Raw genomic sequence first — 23630 nt, 5'->3', positions numbered from 1 at the left:
GAGTATAGGAGCAAAGAGGTCCTTCTACAGTTGTACCGGGCCCTGGTGAGACCGCACCTGGAGTACTGTGTGCAGTTTTGGTCTCCAAATTTGAGGAAGGATATTCTTGCTATGGAGGGCGTGCAGCGTAGGTTCACTAGGTTAATTCCCGGAATGTCGGGATTGTCATATGTTGAAAGGCTGGAGCGATTGGGCTTGTATACACTGGAATTTAGAAGGATGAGAGGGGATCTTATTGAAACATATAAGATAATTAGGGGATTGGACACATTAGAGGCAGATAACATGTTCCCAATGTTGGGGGAGTCCAGAACAAGGGGCCACAGTTTAAGAATAAGGGGTAGGCCATTTAGAACGGAAATGAGGAAGAACTTTTTCAGTCAGAGAGTGGTGAAGGTGTGGAATTCTCTGCCTCAGAAGGCAGTGGAGGCCAGTTCGTTGGATGCTTTCAAGAGAGAGCTGGATAGAGCTCTTAAGGATAGCGGAGTGAGAGGGTATGGGGTGAAGGCAGGAACGGGGTACTGATTGAGAGTGATCAGCCATGATCGCATTGAATGGCGGTGCTGGCTCGAAGGGCTGAATGGCCTACTCCTGCACCTATTGTCTATTGTCTATTGTCTAACTGCAGATGCTGGTTTAAACCGAAGATAGACACAAAAAGCTGGAGGAACTCAGCGGGTCACACAGCATCTCTGGAGAAAAGGAATAGGTGACGTTTCGGGTCGAGACCCTTCTTCAGACTGAGAGTCAGGGGAAAGGGAAATGAGAGGTATAGACGTTGATATGGAGAGATATACAACAAATGAATGAAAGATATGCAAAAATGTAACGATGACAAAAGAAACAGGCCATTGTTAGCTGTGGGCTAGGTGAAAACGAGTTGGAGACAATGAAACTCAACAAGACGACTTTAGAAATAGTACAACGGCTTGGGTGGGGGAGGGTCAGAGAGAGGGGATGCAAGGGTTACTTGAAGTTAAAGAAATCAATATTCATACCGCTAGTTGGAAGCTGCACAAGTGAAATATGAGGTGCTGTTCCTCCAATTTGCATTATCCCATTACAAGTTGTTAATCACAACAGTACAGTAGGAAGCATGAGAGGGGAACTGTTATACCGTTTGTGAGTCGGTTGTTCACTGGGGAGCAGGTTGTGGGTGAGACTGGTGGCAGACCCATATCCTGTCTTTGATCTTAGACTAATAGATCAGAGCCCCTCGCAGCTCAGGGAGCATCAGTATAATTGGACAGAGCAACTCGAATTCAATGAGGACGAAAAGACTCCATACTGAAAAAAATCAGACTTCATTGGGCCTCAGGTAAGGACTCTGTGAACACAAACCTCAGTGTCCATAATGATCTCATGGGTTCAGATGTGTAAGAAGGAACTGCAGATGCTGGTTTACACCAAAGATTGACACAAAACCAGGACCAGGGGCCACAGTCTAAGAATAAAGGGGAGGCCATTTAAAACTGAGGTGAGAAGAAACTTTTTTCACCCAGAGAGTTGTGAATTTGTGGAATTCTCTGCCACAGAAGGCAGTGGAGGCCAATTCGCTGGATGAATTAAAAAGAGAGTTAGATAGAGCTCTAGGGGCTAGTGGAATCAAGGGACATGGGGAGAAGGAAGGCTCAGGTTACTGATTGTGGATGATCAGCCATGATCACAATGAATGGCGGTGCTGACTCGAAGGGCCAAAAGGCTTCCTCCTGCATCTATTTTCCATGTTTATGTCTGTCTAAAAGCTGGAGTAACTCAGTGGGACTGGCAGCATCTCTGGATAGAAGGAATTGGTGAAGTTTCAGGTTGAGACCCTTCCTCAGACTGAAGAAGTCTAAAGAAGGTCTCGACCTGAAACGTCATGTGTTCCTTCTATCCAGAGATGCTGCCTGTCCCGTTGAGTTATCCTTATCCTGAGTGCCTGCAGCCACTCAGTGGGCCTCAGTAACTTCAGAAGGAGACTGGGAAGGTATGAAAATATTTGTAACTCTAACATTCAAAGACAATTCAATAATCACCTTGTGAAACAGCTGGGTCAACATGAAGGACATGAGCCCAGCTCCGCTACCCAGGACAAAGCCAGACGTCGGAGGGGTCTGCTGTTCCTCGATCACCTGCTTGCACACTCTAAACAACTGGCTGCTGTAACTGCTTTCTCCCAGGTCTCTGTATTCCAACTCCAGCTGCTCCTGAATAAACCAGAGCAAAACAGCAACGGGGTTTCATTGACATGAGACCAGCTTTCCAAGAGGTTTTCAGAAATACTAAAAAAAACAGATTCCCTCTTGAGGCCTTCCTAGGAGCTGGTCGGATTTGAAAAGGATTAATTTATCATTTGATCAGATCGTACACGTCTGTCTGCACGTGCAATGTACAATCCCACCTGCACATTTCTGTTCAGAAATATATCAGATTATCTTGTTTGGCTTCAAGAATCTTGGAAATTAATTTAAAAACTCATAGCTATACCTCCACTTGAATGCCCCGTCTTTTCCCCAACTCCTGATCTATAATTTCTGCAAAATTAACTAATTTGTAGCAAATAAAATGAGTGGTTGGTATGCTGATCACGAAATTCAACAGGGATTAAGAGCAGGCTTGTTGGTGCAGTACAAAGATGGACATTGTTAGTAATCACTGATGGATCGTTACAGCATGAGGACGTTTTCTGCTTGGTACCCAATACCTTGACACATTTGCCCTGTTGATTAGGATGAATATCGTTAACGGTTATTGTCCACCGAAACACTCTGGTCAATAGAGCCATGAAATTATTGTAAGAACGTTAAGAAAACCAGTCCTCATATTTTTTGAAGTTTTGGTAATAATGTTTCAAAAACTAGTCCCCGTGTAAAACTTTAAAACGTTGAAATGATCCAAACGACGTGTTCGCTGTGGTGCAGGGAATTTACATCACCGAACCTCTCAAGTGGTTGAGTTTATACAAAGGTTCAAGATACAATAAACCCATTTGGGAGGCAGAATAGTCATACTAACCTTTATTGTTTCTTTGTTTATCACAGTCAAGTTTGTCTCTCAGTGGCAAAACTCAGATCAGGTATCAATACCATGAAGAGAGAAATCCCAGCCCAACCCCAGCTTCTCCCATAGCAACGTAACATTGTCCAGTTCTGCAAATCAACCACTCTCACTTCGAGTGAGAACCAAGTTCATTTCAGTTCTTTGCTAATCCCCTTTCAGTGCTAAGTGGAGGAGCCAATTAATAATTGCATTCGCACACCCATGAAATATGATCAAACAATATTTATTTTAGTTTAAGGAAGACACAAGAAGCTGGAGTAACTCAGCCTTCGGTCTCAACCCGAAACGTCACCCATTCCTTCTCTCCAGAGATGCTGCCTGACCCGCTGAGTTACTCTAGCTTCTGTCTACTCTAGTGTCTGCCTTCGATTTAAACCAGCATCGGCAGTTTTGTTTCTTATTTATTTTAGTTTAGTTTAGTTTGTTACTGTCACATGTACCAAGGTTCAGTGAAAAGCTTTTTTGTTGTTCTGTCCTGTCAAAGAAAAGACTATTTATAATCAAGACAGTGTACATATAAAGGATGAAGGGTGCAACATTTAGTACAAGATAAAGTCCGTTTAAAGATAGTTCAAAGGTCTCCAAATTTCTCTCAATTAGAGTCATAAAGTCATAGAGTGATACAGTGGGGAAACAGGCTCTTCGGCCCAACTTGCCCACACCGGCCAATATATCCCAGCTACATTAGTCCCGCCTGTCCGCGTTTGGCTCATAGCTGTTGCTCGCCAAAACCTGAAGAACATGAATCAGCTTATTTTACCTGGGAAACACTACACGTGGTCTTACATCCTGTGGAAAGTCAGCCCCCAGTCCCTGCTATTCAGCTACACACACTCCTGCAGGCAATACATAGAACAAGGAAGGACCCAGCTTGTCTCTTCAATGCGTGCCACATCCCTTTCCCCATGGAAAAAATAGCCATGCAACTGCACGTTATGAGGATTGATCCGATTATATGGGATTTTACATGGGCACGGTTCACTTCAGTGAGAAGAGAAAAAAAGAACTGGAAAAAGCAGAATATTTTCAACTCATTATCTAGTGGTTCAATAAATGGATTATTTTGGACCTTGCCCGAAGTATTCCTTCAAGGAGGTAAAATAAGCTTCAAATTCAATAACGATGAGACCAATTTGCAAACCTTCATGCTTCCCACTGAGAGTTAGCTTTACAATTATTTATGCTTGTACTACATGGAACCACAAGACTTATTACTGACATTCCAACATTAAGCCGATTCTGTTCAGGACGTGTCTGAAGTGTGGCACTTAATTCATCTCACACAGGAAGCTTGTAAAAAAATGATCTTCAGAGAATCCAGCTATTTTAAATGGTATCGAATGACCTTGTTGACTCTTTCTCCTCAAAAGCATGCATGACTGACCTACCTGCAAAGCAGCATCTGTCTCATAGTAGAATTGAGCGTTGCTGCTGGAGACTGGGACCAGCAGCAGAGACTCCTTGGGAACAGCGGATGGGTAATCTGCAGTAAACACAAGCCTCTTTAGTGGAAATCTTGTTTCTGGGAAAACTGCCAAAAAAAATATCAATTCAGAGCTTCAAGAATTATATTATTTTGTTCTCTCCTTATTTCATAAACTATTGAATGCCACGCAGCAGAAATGCTAATCACATTGCCCAACCTTCCCACAGCTAAAGGAACGGAGCCATATCAACAACATGCAAATACAGTCGACAGTAGAGAGTGCAATTAAGGACATGACAGTCTCATTTTAACCCATAATCATCTCAGGTGATAGGATAATAATGGGATAAAACCATCATGCAAGTATGGCATCCCATTTTCAGTTATTTAACGCAACTTTTTAATCCTATAAAAAATACATTAAGCCTCAAGTTGTGAATTGAACTTAAATGATTGTGGTCAGCTTCTTTCCAGGCATGCCCCATTCCGTGAGTTATGTTGACACAAGAAACCTCAGATGCTGGAAATCTTGAGCAAAAAAACAAACTCAATGAGTCTTGAGGAAGAGTCCCGATCCGAAAGGCCACCTGAGATTATGTTGTCAATGCATTAATTGAAAAAAATAATTCCCCAGTTCACTGCAAGCAAAATCCATTATCTTGTCTGAAGAAGGGTCTCGACCCGAAACGTCACCCATTCCTTCTCTCCCGAGATGCTGCCTGACCTGCTGAGTTACTCCAGCATTTTGTGAATAAATCCATTATCTAAAGATCCTTCATCCTTTTGAATGCTATTTCTACTGCTAAAGGAGTACATCAATTTCCATCAGCATGCCGTCTATTTGAGATGCCATGGTAGCACATCACTTTCTCTCAAGAATGGTGAAATTGACACATCGTAGCAGAAACTGTAAAAACAATATTTCTTATCCCAGCAAATAAGCTAAGACCTAAAGCCAGGTGAAGTTTGAACTGACTGCAACGTTGCTCTGATGAAAATCAATGATGTGAAACACAACTAATCTTTCTCTCTCCACAGATGTTGCCCCGACCTGCTGAGCGTTTCCAGTATTTTGTTTTTATTTCAGGTTTTCAGCATCAATCATCAATCAATAATCAATTCGGATTACTGCTTATTTTGTTTACTAGAAAGAAGCTGGCTGCTGCATCAGAATCAACAAGTGCCACTATCTAGACAATAAGTAAGTACAGTATCATAATAAATGGACAAAGCTGAAACTGGAAAGGCAGGGACATTTGTTCTCAATGTATAATGATGATATGATATTTCATTGAAATCGGTGTTATATTTTTAAAGTTATTCACATTTTAAAGTTTAAATCTACCTCCGAGGGAGGGGGAGGGAGTGGGAGGAGGGAGGGTGGGAGGGGGAGGGGGAGGGAAGGAGGGGGGAGGGGGAGGGGGAGGGGGAGGGGAGGAGGGAGGGGGAGGGGAGGAGGGAGAAGGGAGGGGGAGGGGGGAGGGGGAGGGGGAGGGGGAGGGGGAGGGGGAGGGGGAGGGAGGGGAGAGGGTGGGAGGGGGGAGGGGGAGGGTGGGACGAGAGGGTGCTGCACCAATGCAGGAGAGGTTTGGGCCCAACAGGTCCACTTGGTCTAATCTAACTCCTTCCTATCCATGCACCTGTACAAGTGTTTTTCAGATGTCATTGTACCTGCCTCAAATACTTCATCTGGCAGTTCATTCCATGTATCCACCACCGCCTGTGTGAAAAGTTACAACTCAGATTCCTATTAAATCTTTCTCCTCATACCTTAAAACTATGCCCTCTAGTTCTTGATTCCCCATTATAGGGGAAACATTGTGTGCATTCACCTTATCTTGCTCCTCTGTAAGATCACCCCTCATCCTCTTGTGCTCCAGGGAACAAAGTCCTAGCCGGCCCAACCACAGTGGCGCAGCGGTAGAGTTGCTGCCTTACAGCGACTGCAGCGCCGGAGACTCAGGTTCGATCCTGGCTACGGGTGCCGTCTGTACGGAGTTTGTACGTTCTCCCCGTGACCTGCGTGGGTTTTCTCCGAGATTTTCGGTTTCCTCCCACACTCCAAAGACGTACAGGTATGTAGGTTAATTGACTGGGTAAATGTAAAAATTGTCCCTAGTGTGTGTAGGATAGTGTTAATGTGCGGGGATCACTGGGCGGCGCAGACCCGGTGGGCCGAAGGGCCTGTTTTCACGCTGTATCACTCAAAAAAAAAAACCTCTCTGTATAGCTCAGGCCTTTGAGTCCTGGCAACATCTCTGCACTCTGAATCCAGCTTGATGGCATCTTTCCTCCAGCAGTGTGACTGAAACTCAACACAAATACTCCAAGTACGGTCTTACCCTATCTTGGTACAACTGTAACATAAAGTTCTAACTTCTACACTCAATTTGTTGACTGATGAAAATCAGCATGCCGAAAGCCTTAGATCCCTCTGCTCTGCAACGCCCCAGGGCCCTGCCATTCACTGTGTAGACCCTGCTCAGGTTTGACTTCCTAACATGCAACACCTCACACTTTAGGCAATAGACAATAGACAATAGGTGCAGGAGGAGGCCATTCGGCCCTTCGAGCCAGCATCGCCATTCAATGTGATCATGGCTGATCATTCTCAATCAGTACCCCATTCCTGCCTTCTCCCCATACCCCCTGACTCCGCTATCCTTAAGAGCTCTATCTAGCTCCCTCTTGAATGCATTCAGAGAATTGGCCTCCACTGCCTTTTGAGGCAGAGAATTCCACAGATTCACAACTCTCTGACTGAAAAGGTTTTTCCTCATCTCCGTTCTAAATGGCCTACCCCTTATTCTTAAACTGTGGCCCCTTGTTCTGGACTCCCCCAACATTGGGAACATGTTTCCTGCCTCTAACGTGTCCAACCCCTTAATAATCTTAAACGTTTCGATAAGATCCCCTCTCATCCTTCTAAATTCCAATGTATACAAGCCTAGTTGCTCCAGTCTTTCAACATATGAGAGTCCCGCCATTCCGGAAATTAACCTAGTAACCTTTAGTGAATTAAACTCAATTTGTGATTCCTTGGGCTACTTGCCCAGCTGATTAAGATCCCACTATAATTCTTGATAACTATCTTCACGGTCTGTGATATTAACTATTGTAAGTGTCATCTGCAAACTTATTAATCATGCCTTGTAAATTCTCATCCAAATCATTGATATAGATGACAAATGGCAATGGACCCAGTATCTACCCCTAAGGCCAGTGTGGAAAACAACCTTCCAGCTTTATTCCCTGCTTCCTGCAATGAAGCCACTTCTATATCCAATTAGTTAGGATCCCTGCATCCTATAGAATCAAATCTTCCAGAGCAGCCTACCATGTGGAACCTTGTCAATGGTCTTGCTGATGTCCATACAGACTATGTCTATGGCCCTGCTCTCGTTAACCTTTATGGTTACTTCAAAAAACTCAGATTCATGAGACATGAGGTCCCATGCACAAACCCATTGCTGACTATCCCTTATCAACCCCTGACTCACCAAGTGCCTGTATATCATATTCCTCTCCAGTCACTTGCCGACCATCGATGTTAAGGTTGCTGGTATCGATAGTAGTACATTCCCATTCAAATTGTTGATATAGATGACAAACAGCAATTGGCTCAACACCAATCCCTGAGGCACTCCACGAGCACACTAAAGATCTCCAGTCTGAGAAAGAACCTTCCACCATCGTCCTCTACTTCCCACCATGAAGCCAATTCTATATCCATTTAACTGCCTCTTCCTGGATTCCACACAATTTAATTCCCCAGAGCAGCCTACATGCAGAATGTTATCAAAGGCCTTGCTGAAGTTCATGTAGACTACATCTCTGACCTTGCCCTCATCAAACTTCCTGGTTACTTCCTCATGAAATTCAAAAATCATGAGATTTGATCTCCTAATTCATTGAATTTCACATGTTGATGGATAAGACATGAAAGGGAAATATCCTTTTCGTATTCATAATTGTGTTAGATGCTTTAATGGTCTTGCAATAATTGGATGTCAAGTCTCAACTTGCACTGTAATTGCGGCGTGCCTCAAGTTTGGTACAGACTTGATGCATCAGAAACATCAGGAGAGGCCAGGGGCAGTGAGACACATGACTTACCTTTACAACTGGACAGGAGGAAGAGTTTGACGTGGGTTTTCAAAATTACTCTGGGTTCTGACAGTGAATTGGGAGAGAGTGCCCACTGATTATAGAAGCTGTGTTGAAGAATAGGTATTGAAAGCGAAGAGAAAAGAAAGGAGCTGCAAAATGTTTTCACACGCAGGATAATAGTTGCATCCACCAATGTATCACTTCAAATAGTGACCTTCCAGACAAAGGACAAACCGCCAGATTACTTTTCAACTGCACTACCATTCCATAAACTTGTAAGATGAAAGACTATCAAAATATAAACATAATGGATGTTTGGTTTATGAAAATTAGGCATAGCTCACATACAAAGCAAGGCTTATGTCAATCAATGAGCCCATATCTAAAACATCAATTAATTAGTTCTCACCATAAGTGCAGATCGGCACCATGGTTGCACCCAGCATTTTCAAATTATTAAAGTCTCTTCATAAGCATGAGAATTTCAGTTAATCTTAGTCATACCACTTTCTGAAGATAAAAATCAACTTCCTCAACCTTTTTTCATCATCTATATTTCCTATTATCGGGTTATGATTGGGTTTTGGGGGTAGATATTGGAATGGCAATGTGACCACTCCATCTGAAACAATATAGTTATTGTATACCTCCGTCCTTGAGCCCTGGCGCAAACCCTTCAACATTCACCACTGCGGCTGGACTCCTGAACCCATGGCAGGTTCTTGCCAAGCGGAAGCCCAAATGCTGGAAAAAATGCCTCCGAAAGGCAAATCGTGCAAATCGTGAAGCCTCGTCACCTGTTGCAATCCAGGAGCCACCCTGTGAGTGCAGAAATAAAAATCAGAGACAACAACGGCACCATAAATGTTGCTGCGTTCAAAGTCACCTCACAAAATCATACAGTAGACACAAAATGCTGGAGTAACTCAGCAGGTCAGGCAGCATCTCAGGAGAGAAGGAATGGGTGACGTTTCGGGTCGAGACCCTTCTTCAGTCTGAAGAAGGGTCTCGACCCGAAACGTCACCCATTCCTTCTCTCCTGAGATGCTGCCTGACCCGCTGAGTTACTCCAGCATTTTGTGTCTACCTTCAATTTGAACCAGCATCTGCAGTTATTTTCCTTCACAAAATCATAAAACACTTAACAGCCAATTAAATATGTAAACAGAACACACATTGCTGAAGGAACACTTTGGGTCAGGCAGAACCTGTGGAAGGAAATGAACATTGTGGGTGTGGAGCCTTCACCAGTCCAGATGAATGGTCTTGACCTGAAACACCAACTCTCCATTCCCTTCGCAGAAGCTGCTTGACCCATTGAGTTCCACTAGCAATTTTGTTTTTTTTCCTCCAGACTCCAGCACCTGGAGTCTCCTACCTCAGAAAATCAAATACCACTGCTGTGCATTCACTGTTGTAATGGCAGCACATGCAATAGTAATTGTGCACATTGTCAGCAGACATCGACAAGATACGGCCCAGACAAACTGATTCAGAGATTGGACAATAATTGAGATTGAATTTCATAAGAACCTTCTGTCAGTTCTTTGAATTATTTCACTCAATATTTTCTGTCTACATTAAAGAAAAAACAAGTGTGTAGGAAGGAACTACAGATGCTGGTTTATACCAAGGATAGACACAAAATGCTGGAGCAACTCAGCGGGACAGGCAGCATCTCTGGATAGAAGGATTGGGTGATGTTTCGGGTCGAGACCCTTCTCGTTTAAAGAAGGTTCTCGACCCGAAACGTCACCGATTCCTTCGATCCAGAGATGCTGCCTGTCCCGCCGAGTTACTCCTGCATTTTGTGTCCACCTTCAAGGAAAATACAAGTCAGATTCGTCATAAAGTGCTGGAGTAACTCAACGGTCTCAGGCGGCGTGAGACCAAGGGTTCTGACCTGAAACACCACCGATCCATGTTCTCCAGAGGCACGGTCTGACCCATTGAGTTACTCCAGTACTTTGTGTGTTTTTTTGTAAACCAGAATTTGCAGTTCTTTGATTCTCCCAGTCTGCTTTGTCACCAGGTTGGCGATTCCATTAAAAAATGATATAAGCAAGGGGTAGGGAAATGTGATACTATTAAGAATGGTATTATGCTTCTAATGGTTGCAGCAAGGTGTTATTGTGTGCAAAGATTCTTCACACACCAGAATGTGCTTCAGGCTATTATCCAATATTAGGAAAAATGCTGCTGTCTTATAAAAATATATTTATAACCTTGATGGCATGTATAATTAGTTTTATCACGAAGGCATAAACTCAAAGCACCCTTGATACGACATGAAATGTTTGCATTGACGATGTGCAGTTATTTTCAATTATACAACAACATGAAATTTCAAACAAATGCTCAGCATGTCAGACAGCATCTGTGGGGAAAAAAAATAGAGTTGACATTTCAGGTGAAAGACTTTGTCAGAACTGGGTATTTCTGACTGAAGATCTTCAACCTGACACCTCAACTCTGTGTTACACTTTCCACACATACCTGACCACCTGAGCATGTTCTACTTTTATTTCACATTTCCATTTTTGCAGTGTAGGATGGAACTGCAGATGCTGGTTTAAACCGAAGGTAGTCACAAAAAGCTGGAGTAACTGAGCAAGACAGGCAGCATCACTGGAGGAAAAGGATAGGAGATGTTTTGGGTCAGATTGAAGAAGTGTCTCGACCCGAAACATCACCTATTCCTTTTCTCCAGAGATGCTTCCTGACCCGCTGATTTACTCCAAATATTTAGAAACTTCGAAAAATAGGTGCAGGAGAAGGCCATTCGGCCTTTCGAGCCAGCACCGCCATTCAATGTGATCACGGCTGATCATCTAAAATCAGTACCCCGTTCCTGCTTTTTCCCCATATCCCTTGATTCCTTTGGCCCTAAGAGCTAAATCTAACTTTGTTTAATTTGTGTCTCTCTTTCATTTTTGCTGGGATTTTTCTCTTTTTCACATAAAACAGCATAGTTTCTGTTGGATGCAATTATGGATTAAAATAAATGCCGCAGAGACAAAGTTGATAACGTAGAAGCAGCCAGTATTATGGTAAACGTACCAGGATCATTGTATGCCTGCCATCAAAACAGGGGCTGGAGAAGTCATCATACAGGTAGGTGGTGTCAAACCCTGGAAGCCCATTAAAATGATCTTCTGTCCACACCCACACATTGCCAAATGCATCATGAAAGCCTGCCTGGTTGGGTGGATACATCGTCACAGGCTGCAGGTGACAGAAGAGAGAGAATATAAACCATGTACCTAGGAGGTGCCAACGATCTCACTCCAAAATACAGGACAAAAGATGACGTCACCGCCCCGCGCCCCACGTGACCTCACCCAGCCAGCGGCCACGTGCTCCCGCTCCACCAATGGCGGCCGCCCGGGCCGGGAGGCGGGTTGCCAGGCAACCTCCATCAGGCGGCGCCCGGGCCTCCGGACCTACACTGTCCGAACCTACACTGTCCGGGCCTACAGCGTCCGGGCCTACAGTGTCCAGGCCTACAGCACCCCCCCCAGGCCTAATATTTGACAAGGGCGGTCCAGTACAGAACAAAGCAATTTAGCCCAAAATAAGGGATGTCCTGGCTAATACGGGACATTTGGCAACCCTACATGTACCTGTCCAACTATCTTTCACAGAAAGAAAAAATAGGTGCCGGAGTAGGCCATTCGGGCCTTCGAGCCAGCACCGCCATTCAGTATGATCATGGCTGATCATCTAAAATCAGTACCCCGTTCCTGCTTTTTCCTCATACCCCTTGATTCCTTCAGCCCTAAGAGCTAAATCTAACTCTCTCGTGAAAACATACAGTGAATTAGCCTCCACTGCCTTCTGTGGCAGAGAATTCCACAGATTCACAACTCTCTGGGTGAAGACGTTTTCCCTCATCTCAGCCCTAAATGGCCTACCCCTTATTCTTAAACTGTGACCCCTGGTTCTGGACTCACCTCAAATGTTGTAATTATACCTGCCTCTACCATGTCCTCTGGCAGCTCATTTTACGTATGCACCTAACTCTGAGTGAAAAAGTTTCTCTTCCGATTACTTTTAAGATCCTTCCCTTTTCATGTTAACCCTCTCCCCTATAGTTTTAAGCTCCTCAAACATGGGGCAAAAGATTGTGGTTATACATCTTTAAAAAAATATATGAATTCAAAATTTGTACGCAAAACAAGGCATTTCACTGCACCTAGGTTGATGTGGGAATAAAGTGTCATTCAATCATTCATATAAACCATAACTCAGCATCTCTGAGAAAAGTCTCCAGAGAATGGTTGGGAGAAAGTTGTACTCACTGTTGGTGACCCATAAGCCAGGTTGAGGTTGTATTTCACCTTTACATCATCACAAAATATTGGATCAGAAGTAACGTCACCTTCCAAAGGCTTCTATCAAGAACATGTAGGAATGGTATAAGGATGACTGTTGCTCATACTCACACTTTGGTACAAATAGAAGTCAAAATCCCGTCCACAAAACCAGGGCAACCAGAATAGTTTTGAGCGATGTGAAAACATCAAATGATCAATATTGGGACAGCCATTTGTTGGGACCTGTGTTACACTATCACCCTAGGCACAATTACCACAGTGAGGCCAATCTGAAGTCCTCAACCAACCTCAAAATAACAATGATGGAAACACGGCCTGATAGTCATGAAAATACAGGCATGATGTTCAGAGAGGCTCCGTTGAGCCCCCAGGAGCAAAGAGGTCCTTCTGCAGTTGTACAGGGCCCTAGTGAGACCACACCTGGAGTACTGTGTGCAGTTTTGGTCTCCAAATTTGAGGAAGGATATTCTTGCTATTGAGGGCGTGCAGCGTAGGTTTACTAGGTTAATTCCTGGAATGGCGGGACTGTCTCCTGAAAGACTGGAGCGACTAGGCTTGTATACACAGGAATTTAGAAGGATGAAAGGGGATCTTATTGAAACATATAAGATTATTAAGGGATTGGCCATGTTAGAGGCAGGAAACATGTTCCCAATGTTGGGGGAGTCCAGAACAAGGGGCCACAGTTTAAGAATAAGGGGTAGGCTATTTAGAACGGAGATGAGGAAAAGGTTTTTCAGTCAGAGAGTTGTAAATCTGTGGAATTCTCTGCCTCAGAAGGCAGTGGAGGCCAATTCTCTGAATGCATTCAAGAGGGAGCTAGATAGAGCTCTTAAGGATAGCGGAGTCAGGGGGTATGGGGAGAAGGCAGGAATGGGGTACTGATTGAGAATGATCAGCCATGATCACATTGAATGGCGGTGCTGGCTCGAAGGGCCGAATGGCCTACTCCTGCACCTATTGTCTATTGTCGCTAGTCACTGGCCCTTGTGACAATGGGCATTTGAACTGGGAGAATCTGTTGCTTGACCCCTGGTCAGTTAAATACTTCAATAAAGTGATGCGATGGATTAAAAATCGACATCCATGGTAATGGGAAATGGCATTCTCCAATCAACAGTTGCAGTATGAGACTAAACTTTACTTGCTCCATTCTTGCATATACAGTACTTCCTCATCTGCTGGAGGCATTGCAATTCCTTAACTAAGTGCATGGTCCTCCCCTTCAGTAGATTACGTCACTCCTGTACAGTCTGCGTAATGCACTTGCAAAATGCAATTAAACTCATCAATTAACCATGTCTAGTTACATATTTTCAACCTACGGAAAATACAAGCTCAAGTTGTTTCAGGCGGACGCCGAAAGACATTGAGAAAGGGCAAAAAGGGAGAAAAATATTCGAAGGAGCTGTGACCAAAAATGTAGGGAAAGTTCAAAATGGCCTCAGCGAAGGAGAGGAATGTGAGGAGTCAGTGAGATTTAGGAAAGGAATTCATCCCTGGGGAAGCAAGACCGGGTCAGTAGCCAGAGACAGGGATGGGCAACAGAAACATGTGGCTGTGTTGAAGGAACAGCTTCGGATTTGCCAGACTGTAAAGGAAATTACATCTCTATCATAGGCTCAGGAGGGAAAGCAAAGGAGTAAAGGGATTAGAAGATGATGAAGAGGCAGTCCAAGATGGCGCCAGGAGCAGAATGCTGATGGGGAAGGGGAAGAGGTCAACAGTAGACCTTTAAATGTTATGGTACCGGTGCAGGGAACAAACCGGTGGAAGTTCCCTGTCTATAATCGTTAGGGACAAAAGAAAGAGAAGCTCCACTGATTTGGGCAACAGAAGAGAGAGAACAAGGTGACTGACCCAATCAAAGTGAGAAGAAGAGAAGACAAGGTGGTAACAATCACTGAGGAAATTATATCTCTGGCACAGAAGGAAGCCAGCACTCTCAGACATGTTTCCCACCAGTGTGTTTGGAGAAGTGGAAACTGTTTAGGGAACATCAAGAGAGAAACTGCAAAGAAGACGTGCATGGATGTGCATGGTAGATGGCACATCGGTCAGGGAGCTCTCAGATGGCCTGAAGAAGGGTCTTGACCCGAAACGTCACTCATTCCATCTCTCCAGGGATGCTGCCTGTCCCGCTGAGTTACGCCAGCATTTTGTCCAGTCTGTCTCAGATGGTTATGTTGAACTGGCGGGTGGGTTGGGAAGCAACTGATGTGACAGTTCTCAGCAACAGATGGGAGGGAACCACATAACATCAGGAAGAAGTGAAGTTGGAGGAGAGATGGCTCAGATGGTTGATCGGACGTGGGTCAACAGAACAGGAGGTGGGGATTACGGACGAGGTAACATTGGAGGAGGTATGAGGCAAGATGAGGGTGAGGGCAGAGAGAGGGAGCTTCAAGTCAAGGGCAGGAGGAAGTTTGGATTGCTGGGAAAAGGAAAGAGAGAATCATGAATAAATCGATGGAAAACATTCCCATTTCTGACAAAAGGTCTTCAACCTAAAACATTAACTTTGTTTAGGAAGGAGCTGCAGATGCTGGTTTACGCCAAAGATAGAAACAAAATGCTGGAGTAACTCAGCTGTAGTAACAACTTTGTTGTTCTTTCCACAGATACTGCCTGACCTGCTGAGAGATTCCAGCATTTTCCGTTTTTATTATTTCCAATTTTATTACAGCGTTTTCAATTTTGAGATTAAAGAACTGGTTGCTGGGGTTGAATGCATTTGGCTGGGTTGTTTCCCTCTCTTGGTTCATCGGAAAAATATAGTGTTGACGATCTGTTTGTGCTGAATTAGTTGATCCGAGACAGGATTGTACTGAATGAGAAAGGCGATAATCTTCTGCTCCAGAAGCCTGCTTTCCAAGACCTAATGCATTGAAAATTGAATTAAATTGAATTGAAGCATTTATTGTCCTTCAAAAATAAATTTGAACGAAATGTCTTTGCCAAACAGTCATGACGATAAAGAGCGCAGGGCACATAATTACATAAGTTCAACATAAACATCCATCACAGTGTCTCCTCACTGTGGTGGAAGGAAATAAAAGTCTCATCTCCTCCTTTGATCTTCTCCCACGGTCAGGCAGTCAAACTGCTGCGTCGAGCCAATCGAGGCTCCCGATTGTTTTGAAGTCCCTGCCGGGCGCTGGAAGGTCCCGCAGCTGAGCTGCGCAGGGCGATGAAAGGTCCCGCGAACAGGCCGACTCAAACCTTGCGATTTGGGGTGGACGAAGCTGCTGTGGCTGGAGCTCCCAGAAAGCCGGTCGCCAACCAGGGACCTGCGAGCTCCCGATGTTACGCACCACACGGCCCGCAGCCGAAGCCTCCGAAGGTAGAGTCACAGCCGCAGTCGCAGAGCCACCACAGCCTCCGAAGGTCGGCCAGCTCCGCGATGGGAAGTCCACAGGCTCTGCGACCGGAGCCGTCAAGGTCGATCCCAGCTGGAGGCCGCCAACTCCACGATGTTGGGCCCCAAACATTCCCTCAGCAAAAGTTCCTCAGAGATACTTGGGCCAAACCATTGATTAATCTGCAGGGATGCTCATTACAAAGTGACAGAGGTGAAGGTGACACAAAAATCATTAATTTGGTCCAGCCAGATGTGCTCAAAAATGTTGTCCTTCAACCCGAGACTGAAAAGGCAGGGGCAAAAGCTTGGGAACATGAGAGCCACATTTCAGTGGGAGCTTGGACATTGGCACAAGGCTCCAGTTCGGCCTTATTTGTGAATGAATGAAAGTTATGGCGAGAATTGAGGTGAGCAAGGGAGATTGAATCTCTGGTTAGAAACGACATGCTGGAGTAGCTCAGCGCAAATAATTCTCTAGTTGTGTAAAGGGCCATGGTTTTAGATTTTTTAGATTTAGAGATACAGTGCGGAAACAGGCCCTTCGGCCCACCGAGTACGCGCCGCCCCGCACATTAACACTATCCTACACACACTAGGGACAATTTTTTTTACATTTTACCCAGTCAATTAACCTACATACCTGTACGTCTTTGGAGTGTGGGAGGAAACCGAAGATCTCAGAGAAAACCCACGCAGGTCACGGGGAGAACGTACAAACTCCGTACAGACGGCGCCCATAGTCAGGATCGAATCTGAGTCTCAGGCGCTGCATTCGCTGTGAGGCAGCAACTCTACCACTACGCCACCGTGCCGCCCGTGTGGTGTGGGTGAGCAGTATCGGACTGGGGTTGATCACCAATGTCGGATTCAATAGGGGATGGCTACATGGAGTCACTGCTTTTAAGGAGGCAGCCATAGAAGATGCCATGGACTCTGCGAAATTCCAGCAAGAGGCAAGGCTTTAGTTTATCCAATTATCTGGCACATTGACGAGAGAATAGAAATACAAAGGAATATTAATGAGTTGCGTTTAGGATAGGATGCACAAAATACCCAATAAAAGAGAAATGACAAGTGACCGCTACTTAGTAGGAGATGCGAGAGACGGAATGAGAGGGGCCAAGAAAACAAAAAGCAATAGAAAAATATGAACTCAGATCAGGTTTATGCAGGCAAATGGATACATCAGGAATTCAGTTTCCATATTCAAGGGATAGATTACAAAGCAGTGCCTTGTATCATAAATCAGAATTGTTACACTTAGTACACTCAGATCCCTAATATTACCAGGACATGTTACAATGTCTGTTTGCTCAGCGGTCAGCCAACAGGTGCAAATGTCACTAGATCAACAATGTCACTGAACTCGGAACTACTGTGAAGACTTTCACACGCACTATTTTATCCTCTTTCAGTGGGTTGGAGAGTACGTCACCAATCTCTGACTAGGCCCAAGTGTCTGATGGAAAACTCCCGGGGAAGGACTGTCTATTTCCATGCAGAAGTTTTGGAAAGCAGATTTCAATCCAGAATCCTGGCAGATTATTTTCTTCCTCAATACATTGGATACTGTGGCCAATTGCAACCATCTTGGATCAACTAATTCAACACAGACTGAACTCAAAGCCTTTGTCACCCATTCCTTCGCTCTAGAGATGCTGCCTGTCCTGCTGAGTTATTCCAGCGTTTTGTGTCAACAGTATCTTTGATTCAAGCTGCACTAACACACGTTTTGCTTGTGTTAGTCAACTGTGCACTGTCAACTGTGTCGGGCAAGCTTACAAAACTATAATAAAAATCATTTACAGATCGTTTGTGTAAGATAAATCAAGTCGAGCTGACTGTCATGCACAAGTACAGTGAGCTGCTTGTACAATTAAATTCTTGCTCAAACAAAGATAATAAAAAATATGCGTGGTTATTTTGCCTTCTTTTCCAAATGAAATCCAACGTCATTTACATTAAGATGATCCATTTAAAAAAATCACCAAGATCAAACATGGAAGGCTGTTGAAACATGAAGGGCCCAGAATGGCTGAAATTTGCAAAGAGTAGATAAAATGAAGACATCACTGCGTTCAATTGTATGCGGCCTCCCTTTAGAGTTCCAGCAACTGGAGCTCGTGGAAGTAAATCCTTCCGTCAATTTAGACTCAACCCCTGAATGGACTTGATAGAGTACCTGACTGTCGGATCGGACCAGATGATGCTCGGCTTCGGTGAGGAGGCGATATCCATTGCCTTTCCAGGTACAAAAGGCCTTTGCTTCATGATAGTTGACTTCCACTGGCCAATCCCAGGGCATCGGCAGAAGGTCAAACATAGCTCTGTACCTGCAATGTAACAGACGTGCAACTTCCCAGCTCCTGGCGTCAATTTAACACCTTCTTCCCACAGCTCCCTCCCCCCCCACACCCCCCACACCCCCCCACCCCCCCCCCCCCCCCCCCATTTTAGTCGAGGCTACCCTGGGCTTGTGAGATATCTGGTATCTCATTCAAATGGGTGGTCTTCTTTCTACAGCGATCAGGCGTAGAAACATTGCCTGATTCCAGAAGGAAGATAAAGACTGCTGGAACTGTTAATGAGGCTGAACGTTAAGAAATCCCAAAGACCTGAGGATCTACATCCCAGAATTTTGAAAGAGATATCACGATACTGTGGCGCAGCGGTAGAGTTGCTGCCTTACAGAGACCCGGGTTCCATCCCGACTACGGGTGCTGTCTGTACGGAGTTTGTACGTTCTCCCCGTGACCTAGTGGGTTTTCTCCGAGATCTTCGGTTTCCTCCCACACTCTAAAGACGTACAGGTTTGTAGTTAATTGGCTTGGTGTATGTGCAAATTGTCCCATGTGTGTGTTGGATAGTGTTAATATGCGGGGATCGCTGGTCGGTGTGGACCTGGTGGCCCAAAAGGCCTCTTTCCGTGCTGTATCTCTAAACTAAACTAAACTAATAACCATGGAGAAATTAGGTGCAAAATTTCACGGGATCAACAACTTCACTGACATCATCCAAAATACTGTAATGGTTCCTGCACATTGGGTACGGCCAAAGTGACCTCACTGTCTAAACAAGGATTGAGAATGAAATCAGGGAGCTTCATGATCCAAGTAGTTGGAAAATACTAGGATCAATAATAAAGTGAGTGATGTCTGGACACTTAGAAAATAATAATGGGTTTGAACAGTCAACATGGATTAGTGAACGGGAAATATGTTCAGCGGATCTACTTGAGTTCTTTAAACATGTATCTGGTACAGTAGATGAGGACAACCCAGTAGTTGTACAGGTGCTCCTCAGCTCACGATGGGGTTCCGTTCCGAGAAACCCATCACAAACCCAAAATATCGTATGTCGAAATGCATTGAATACACCTGATCACGTGGCCAGAAGCGAGCTGCGGCTCGCCACGGGTCACTGCAGTCTGCACCATCGCAAAGTCCAACTATCACAAGTGGAAACATCGTAAGCCGGGGAGCACCTGTACTTGAATTTTCAAAGGAAAATATTGAAAAGACTGGGGCGCATGGAACTGGGGTGAGAGTCGGTCATCAGAGAGAAAACAAAGGTGAGTAGATGAACCACCTTTCCAATATTGGCAGGCTGGGAGTAGTGGGGTATCACAGGGATCAGTGCCTTGGCACCAACTATTCATGATCAATATCAGCTGCTTGGATAATGGGACCAAAGATGGCTTTTCCAAGTTTGCTGAGGACATGAAACGGGAGTAGCAATGATAATGCAAAGAAGCATCAAGCAGACAGAGAACAGGCGAAGTAGTGGGCAACAAGATGGAGAACTGTGATGATGTCCAGCCCATCATCTGTGGCATGCTTCAGACTGGAATCAGACAATGTTCAACCAAGATGGAGAACTGTGGAAAACCATGGGGTTATCCACTCCAGAAGGAAAAACAGAAACTATAAGTATTTATATTTGTATTGCTCGGGACTGACTTGGAGCCCCACCACGGCGACCATCAGAGCGTGCAATCCCTTTCCTGGGATCGACGCTCCAACGGCGGCCTGCGGATTTTACCATCGAAGAGCTCGCAGTCTCGGATTGAGACTGATGTCGGGAAGCTCCAGCCGCAGAAGGTTTCGACCAGTCCCGACCCCGGGCCTGATCGCCCAGCGCAGGAGAGCTGAGATCCCCCCAATGCGGGACCTTGATCGCCACGATACGGAAGGCCTGACTGCCGGCTGCGGGAGCCAAGATCGTCCCATCATCGGAAGGCTCGAGGCCCCCGACCGTGGGAGAACAAAGAAGGAAGAGATTGAACTTTTTTTCACCTTCCATCACAGAGAGGAATGTGGAGGAGTCACTGTGGTGGATGTTCATGTTAAAGTGTATTTTGTGTGTCCTGTTGCTTTTTATTGGTATGACTGTATGGAAAATTAAGTTCCTCGTATGTTGCAAAACTGACTTGGCTAATAAAGTATGATTATGATTACGATTATGATTTTTTAAAAGGCGAGTGACTAGGAAATGTTAATGTTGGCAGGACTTTGTATCCTTGCATATAAATCACTCATCGCTAACATGCAGACTCTGCAAGCAATTAGGATGTCAAATGGGATGCTGCCTTTCAATACAAAGAATTTGAATGAAGGAGTAAAAATATCCTGGTACATTTATAGAGGGCTTTAGTGAGGGGGAAGATTTGAAGGGCGCCATTTTCACTCAGGTTATGTGGAACGAGCTGCCAGAGGAAGTGGTAGAATAAGTACAAGTACAATGTTTAAAAGACATTTGAACAGGTATATGGATAGAACAGGTTTAGAGGATTTCGGGCCAAAACCACGTCTGGCCTCCATTCTCTGGAAACTTATAAGAAGGTGACCCAAATGAGACACACAAAATAGTTGAAAGGCTTGACGTGGGGAGAATATTCCCCCAGATGAAGGAGTTTAGAACCAGGGACTATAGTCTCAAAAGAATGGGTAGGCCATTTAGCGCTGAAACTAGGAGATATTGCTTCACTTATAGGAAACGAGTCTTTGGAATTCTTGGCCCTGGAGTGCTTTGAAGGCTTAATAGGGCGGTAGCAGGGCGAAGGCCGCAGACGCCAACAGAATCAACAAGCTCATCAGGAAGGCTGGCTCCGTCCTGGGGGTGGAGTTGGATTCATGGGAGGTGGTCTTGGAGGAATGTAATTGTTGCATGGGACACTCTGGGTAGCGGTCTTAGTTACAACAATTAAGTCTCAGATTGTTTCACCAAAATAACACTGAGGTACAACCAGGAGTTGGAGAGGAGTTAGGTCATAAGGGATAGGATAGAATTAGACCATTCGGCCCATCAAGTCTACTCCGCCATTCAATCATGGCTGGTCTACCTCTCCCTCCCAACCCCATTCTCCTGCCTTCCCCCATAACCTCTGACACCCGCACTAATCAGGAATCTATCTATCTCTGCCTTCAAAATATCCACTGATTTGGCATCCACAGCCTTCTGTGGCAAAGAATTCCACAGATTCACCACCCTCTGACTAAAGAAATTCCTCCTCATCTCCTTCCTTTAATTGTGAGGCTATAACCTCTAGTCCTCGACTCTCCCACCTTCTCCACCTTCTTGCAACTATCCGTGATAATTAACTGCAATCCATGGTAATTACCTGTACTCTGGAGATTCTTCCTCAGTGATCTTTTCAACATCATTCCAATGCCCATGTGGTCTGTGATGGCGAGGTTCATCTGTGCATCCTGTTTTAACGTTGGTTTCAGAGACGTTATTGAATTGACAGTGAGAGTAATTTGCAAGGCTAGCTCCACAACCACTCTTGCATCCTGTTGAAAATGAAGAGAAAAAATTGTTACAAACACAAAGAGACTGAAATGCTGAAATATGGAGCAACAAACAATCTGATGGGGGAGCTCAGCAGGTTAAGCAGTGTCTGTGGTAGAAAAGCAAAGGTCAACGTTTCAGGTAAAAAACTAATATCAGGACATGATGTGTAGGAAAGAATGCTGGTATAAATCAAAGGTAGCCACCGGCAGCACGGTGGCGCAGCGGTAGAGTTGCTGCCTTACAGCGAATGCAGCGCCGGAGACTCAGGTTCGATCCTGGCTACGGGCGCCGTCTGTACGGAGTTTGTACGTTCTCCCCGTGACCTGCGTGGGTTTTCTCCGAGATCTTCGGTTTCCTCCCACACTTCAAAGACGTACAGGTTTGTAGGTTAATTGGCTGCGCAAAATGTAGGATAGTGTTAATGTGCGGGGATCGCTGGGCGGTGCGGACCTGGTGGGTCGAAGGGCCTGTTTCTGCGCTGTATCTTTAAAATCAAAAAATAAATAAATGCTGGAGTAACTCAGCGGGTCAGGCAGCATCTCCGGAGAGAAGGAATGGGTGATGTTTCGGGTCGCGACCCTTCTTCAGACTGATGAAGGGTCTCGAGTCTCGACCCGAAATGTCACCCATTCCTTCTCTCCCAAGATGCTGCTGCCTGACCCGCTGAGTTACTCCAGCATTTTGTGTCTATCAAGACATGATTAATGATTTATTAATCGAGCTACTCATTTAACATGCTGGTGTCTAAATTGCAAGCCAGTAATATCCAAATGACCCAATCCGCTATCCCAGGTATTTATTCACAAAATTCTCGACCCGAAACGTCACCCATTCCTTCTCTCCTGAGATGCTGCCTGACCTGCTGAGTTACTCCAGCATTTTGTTAATAAATACCTTTGATTTGTACCAGCATCTGCAGTTATTTTCTTACACAATCCGCTATCACAGGTGAGTGAACCATTTGGCATGGAACAAGTAATGCTGGATTGATTCAAAATTGTAAAGACAGTTACTGGAAGGTGAAAATTGTATTTTTAAATAGGCACGGTGGAAGTAAATTTGTGTGAAAGATTTCAAAACCATTTATTGAGCCATTGATTTAGTGGCAGTTAATGTTGTAAAAATGAAAGGTACGTGTGGATATTGCATTGGAACTAATAAGAACTGACAAAAATATGATTAACAATTGCGATAAATGTAATGTTACTATCTGAGAAATATTTCCCAACACTATTTTACATAGAAACATAGTAAATAGGTGCAGGAGGAGGCCATTTGGCCCTTCGTGCCAGCATCGCCATTCATAGTGATCATGGTTGATCATCCACAATCAGTAACCTGTGCCTGCCTTCTCCCCATATCCCTTGATTCCACTAGCCCCTAGAGCTCTATCCAATTCTCTTTTAAATTCATCCACTGCCTTCAGTGGCAGAGAATTCCACAAATTCACAACTCTCTGGGTGAAAAAGTTTCTTCTCACCTCAGTTTTAAATGGCCTCCCCTTTATTCTTAGACTGTGTCCCCTGGTTCTGGACTCCCCCAACATTGGGAACATTTTTCC

The 23630-nt window shown here is 44.7% G+C and overlaps 1 protein-coding gene across 5 annotated transcripts in view; it reads right to left on the bottom strand.

Moving 5' to 3' along the window:
• The window catches only part of LOC144597892 (uncharacterized), a 66489-nt gene that overhangs the window by 21012 nt on the left and 21847 nt on the right, over positions 1-23630 (bottom strand). For 3 of the 5 annotated variants that reach the window (XM_078407653.1, XM_078407651.1, XM_078407654.1), the window contains 7 exons: positions 21897-22068; positions 18459-18609; positions 12880-12972; positions 11639-11803; positions 9226-9397; positions 4431-4525; positions 2019-2189 (listed from right to left, as the gene is read on the bottom strand). In XM_078407653.1, coding sequence (XP_078263779.1) covers positions 2019-2189; positions 4431-4525; positions 9226-9397; positions 11639-11803; positions 12880-12972; positions 18459-18609; positions 21897-22068 — 1019 coding nt within the window. The remainder of the gene's footprint in view (positions 1-2018; positions 2190-4430; positions 4526-9225; positions 9398-11638; positions 11804-12879; positions 12973-18458; positions 18610-21896; positions 22069-23630) is intronic. The other 2 variants (XM_078407652.1, XM_078407655.1) reach the window with 2 other exon arrangements.

The sequence above is a fragment of the Rhinoraja longicauda genome, chromosome 11 (assembly GCF_053455715.1).
Source record: "Rhinoraja longicauda isolate Sanriku21f chromosome 11, sRhiLon1.1, whole genome shotgun sequence".
Classification (NCBI taxonomy): Eukaryota; Metazoa; Chordata; class Chondrichthyes; order Rajiformes; family Arhynchobatidae; genus Rhinoraja; species Rhinoraja longicauda.
The sequence above is the reverse complement of the archived record's forward strand: the minus strand, read 5'-3'. Positions and strand labels throughout refer to the sequence as shown.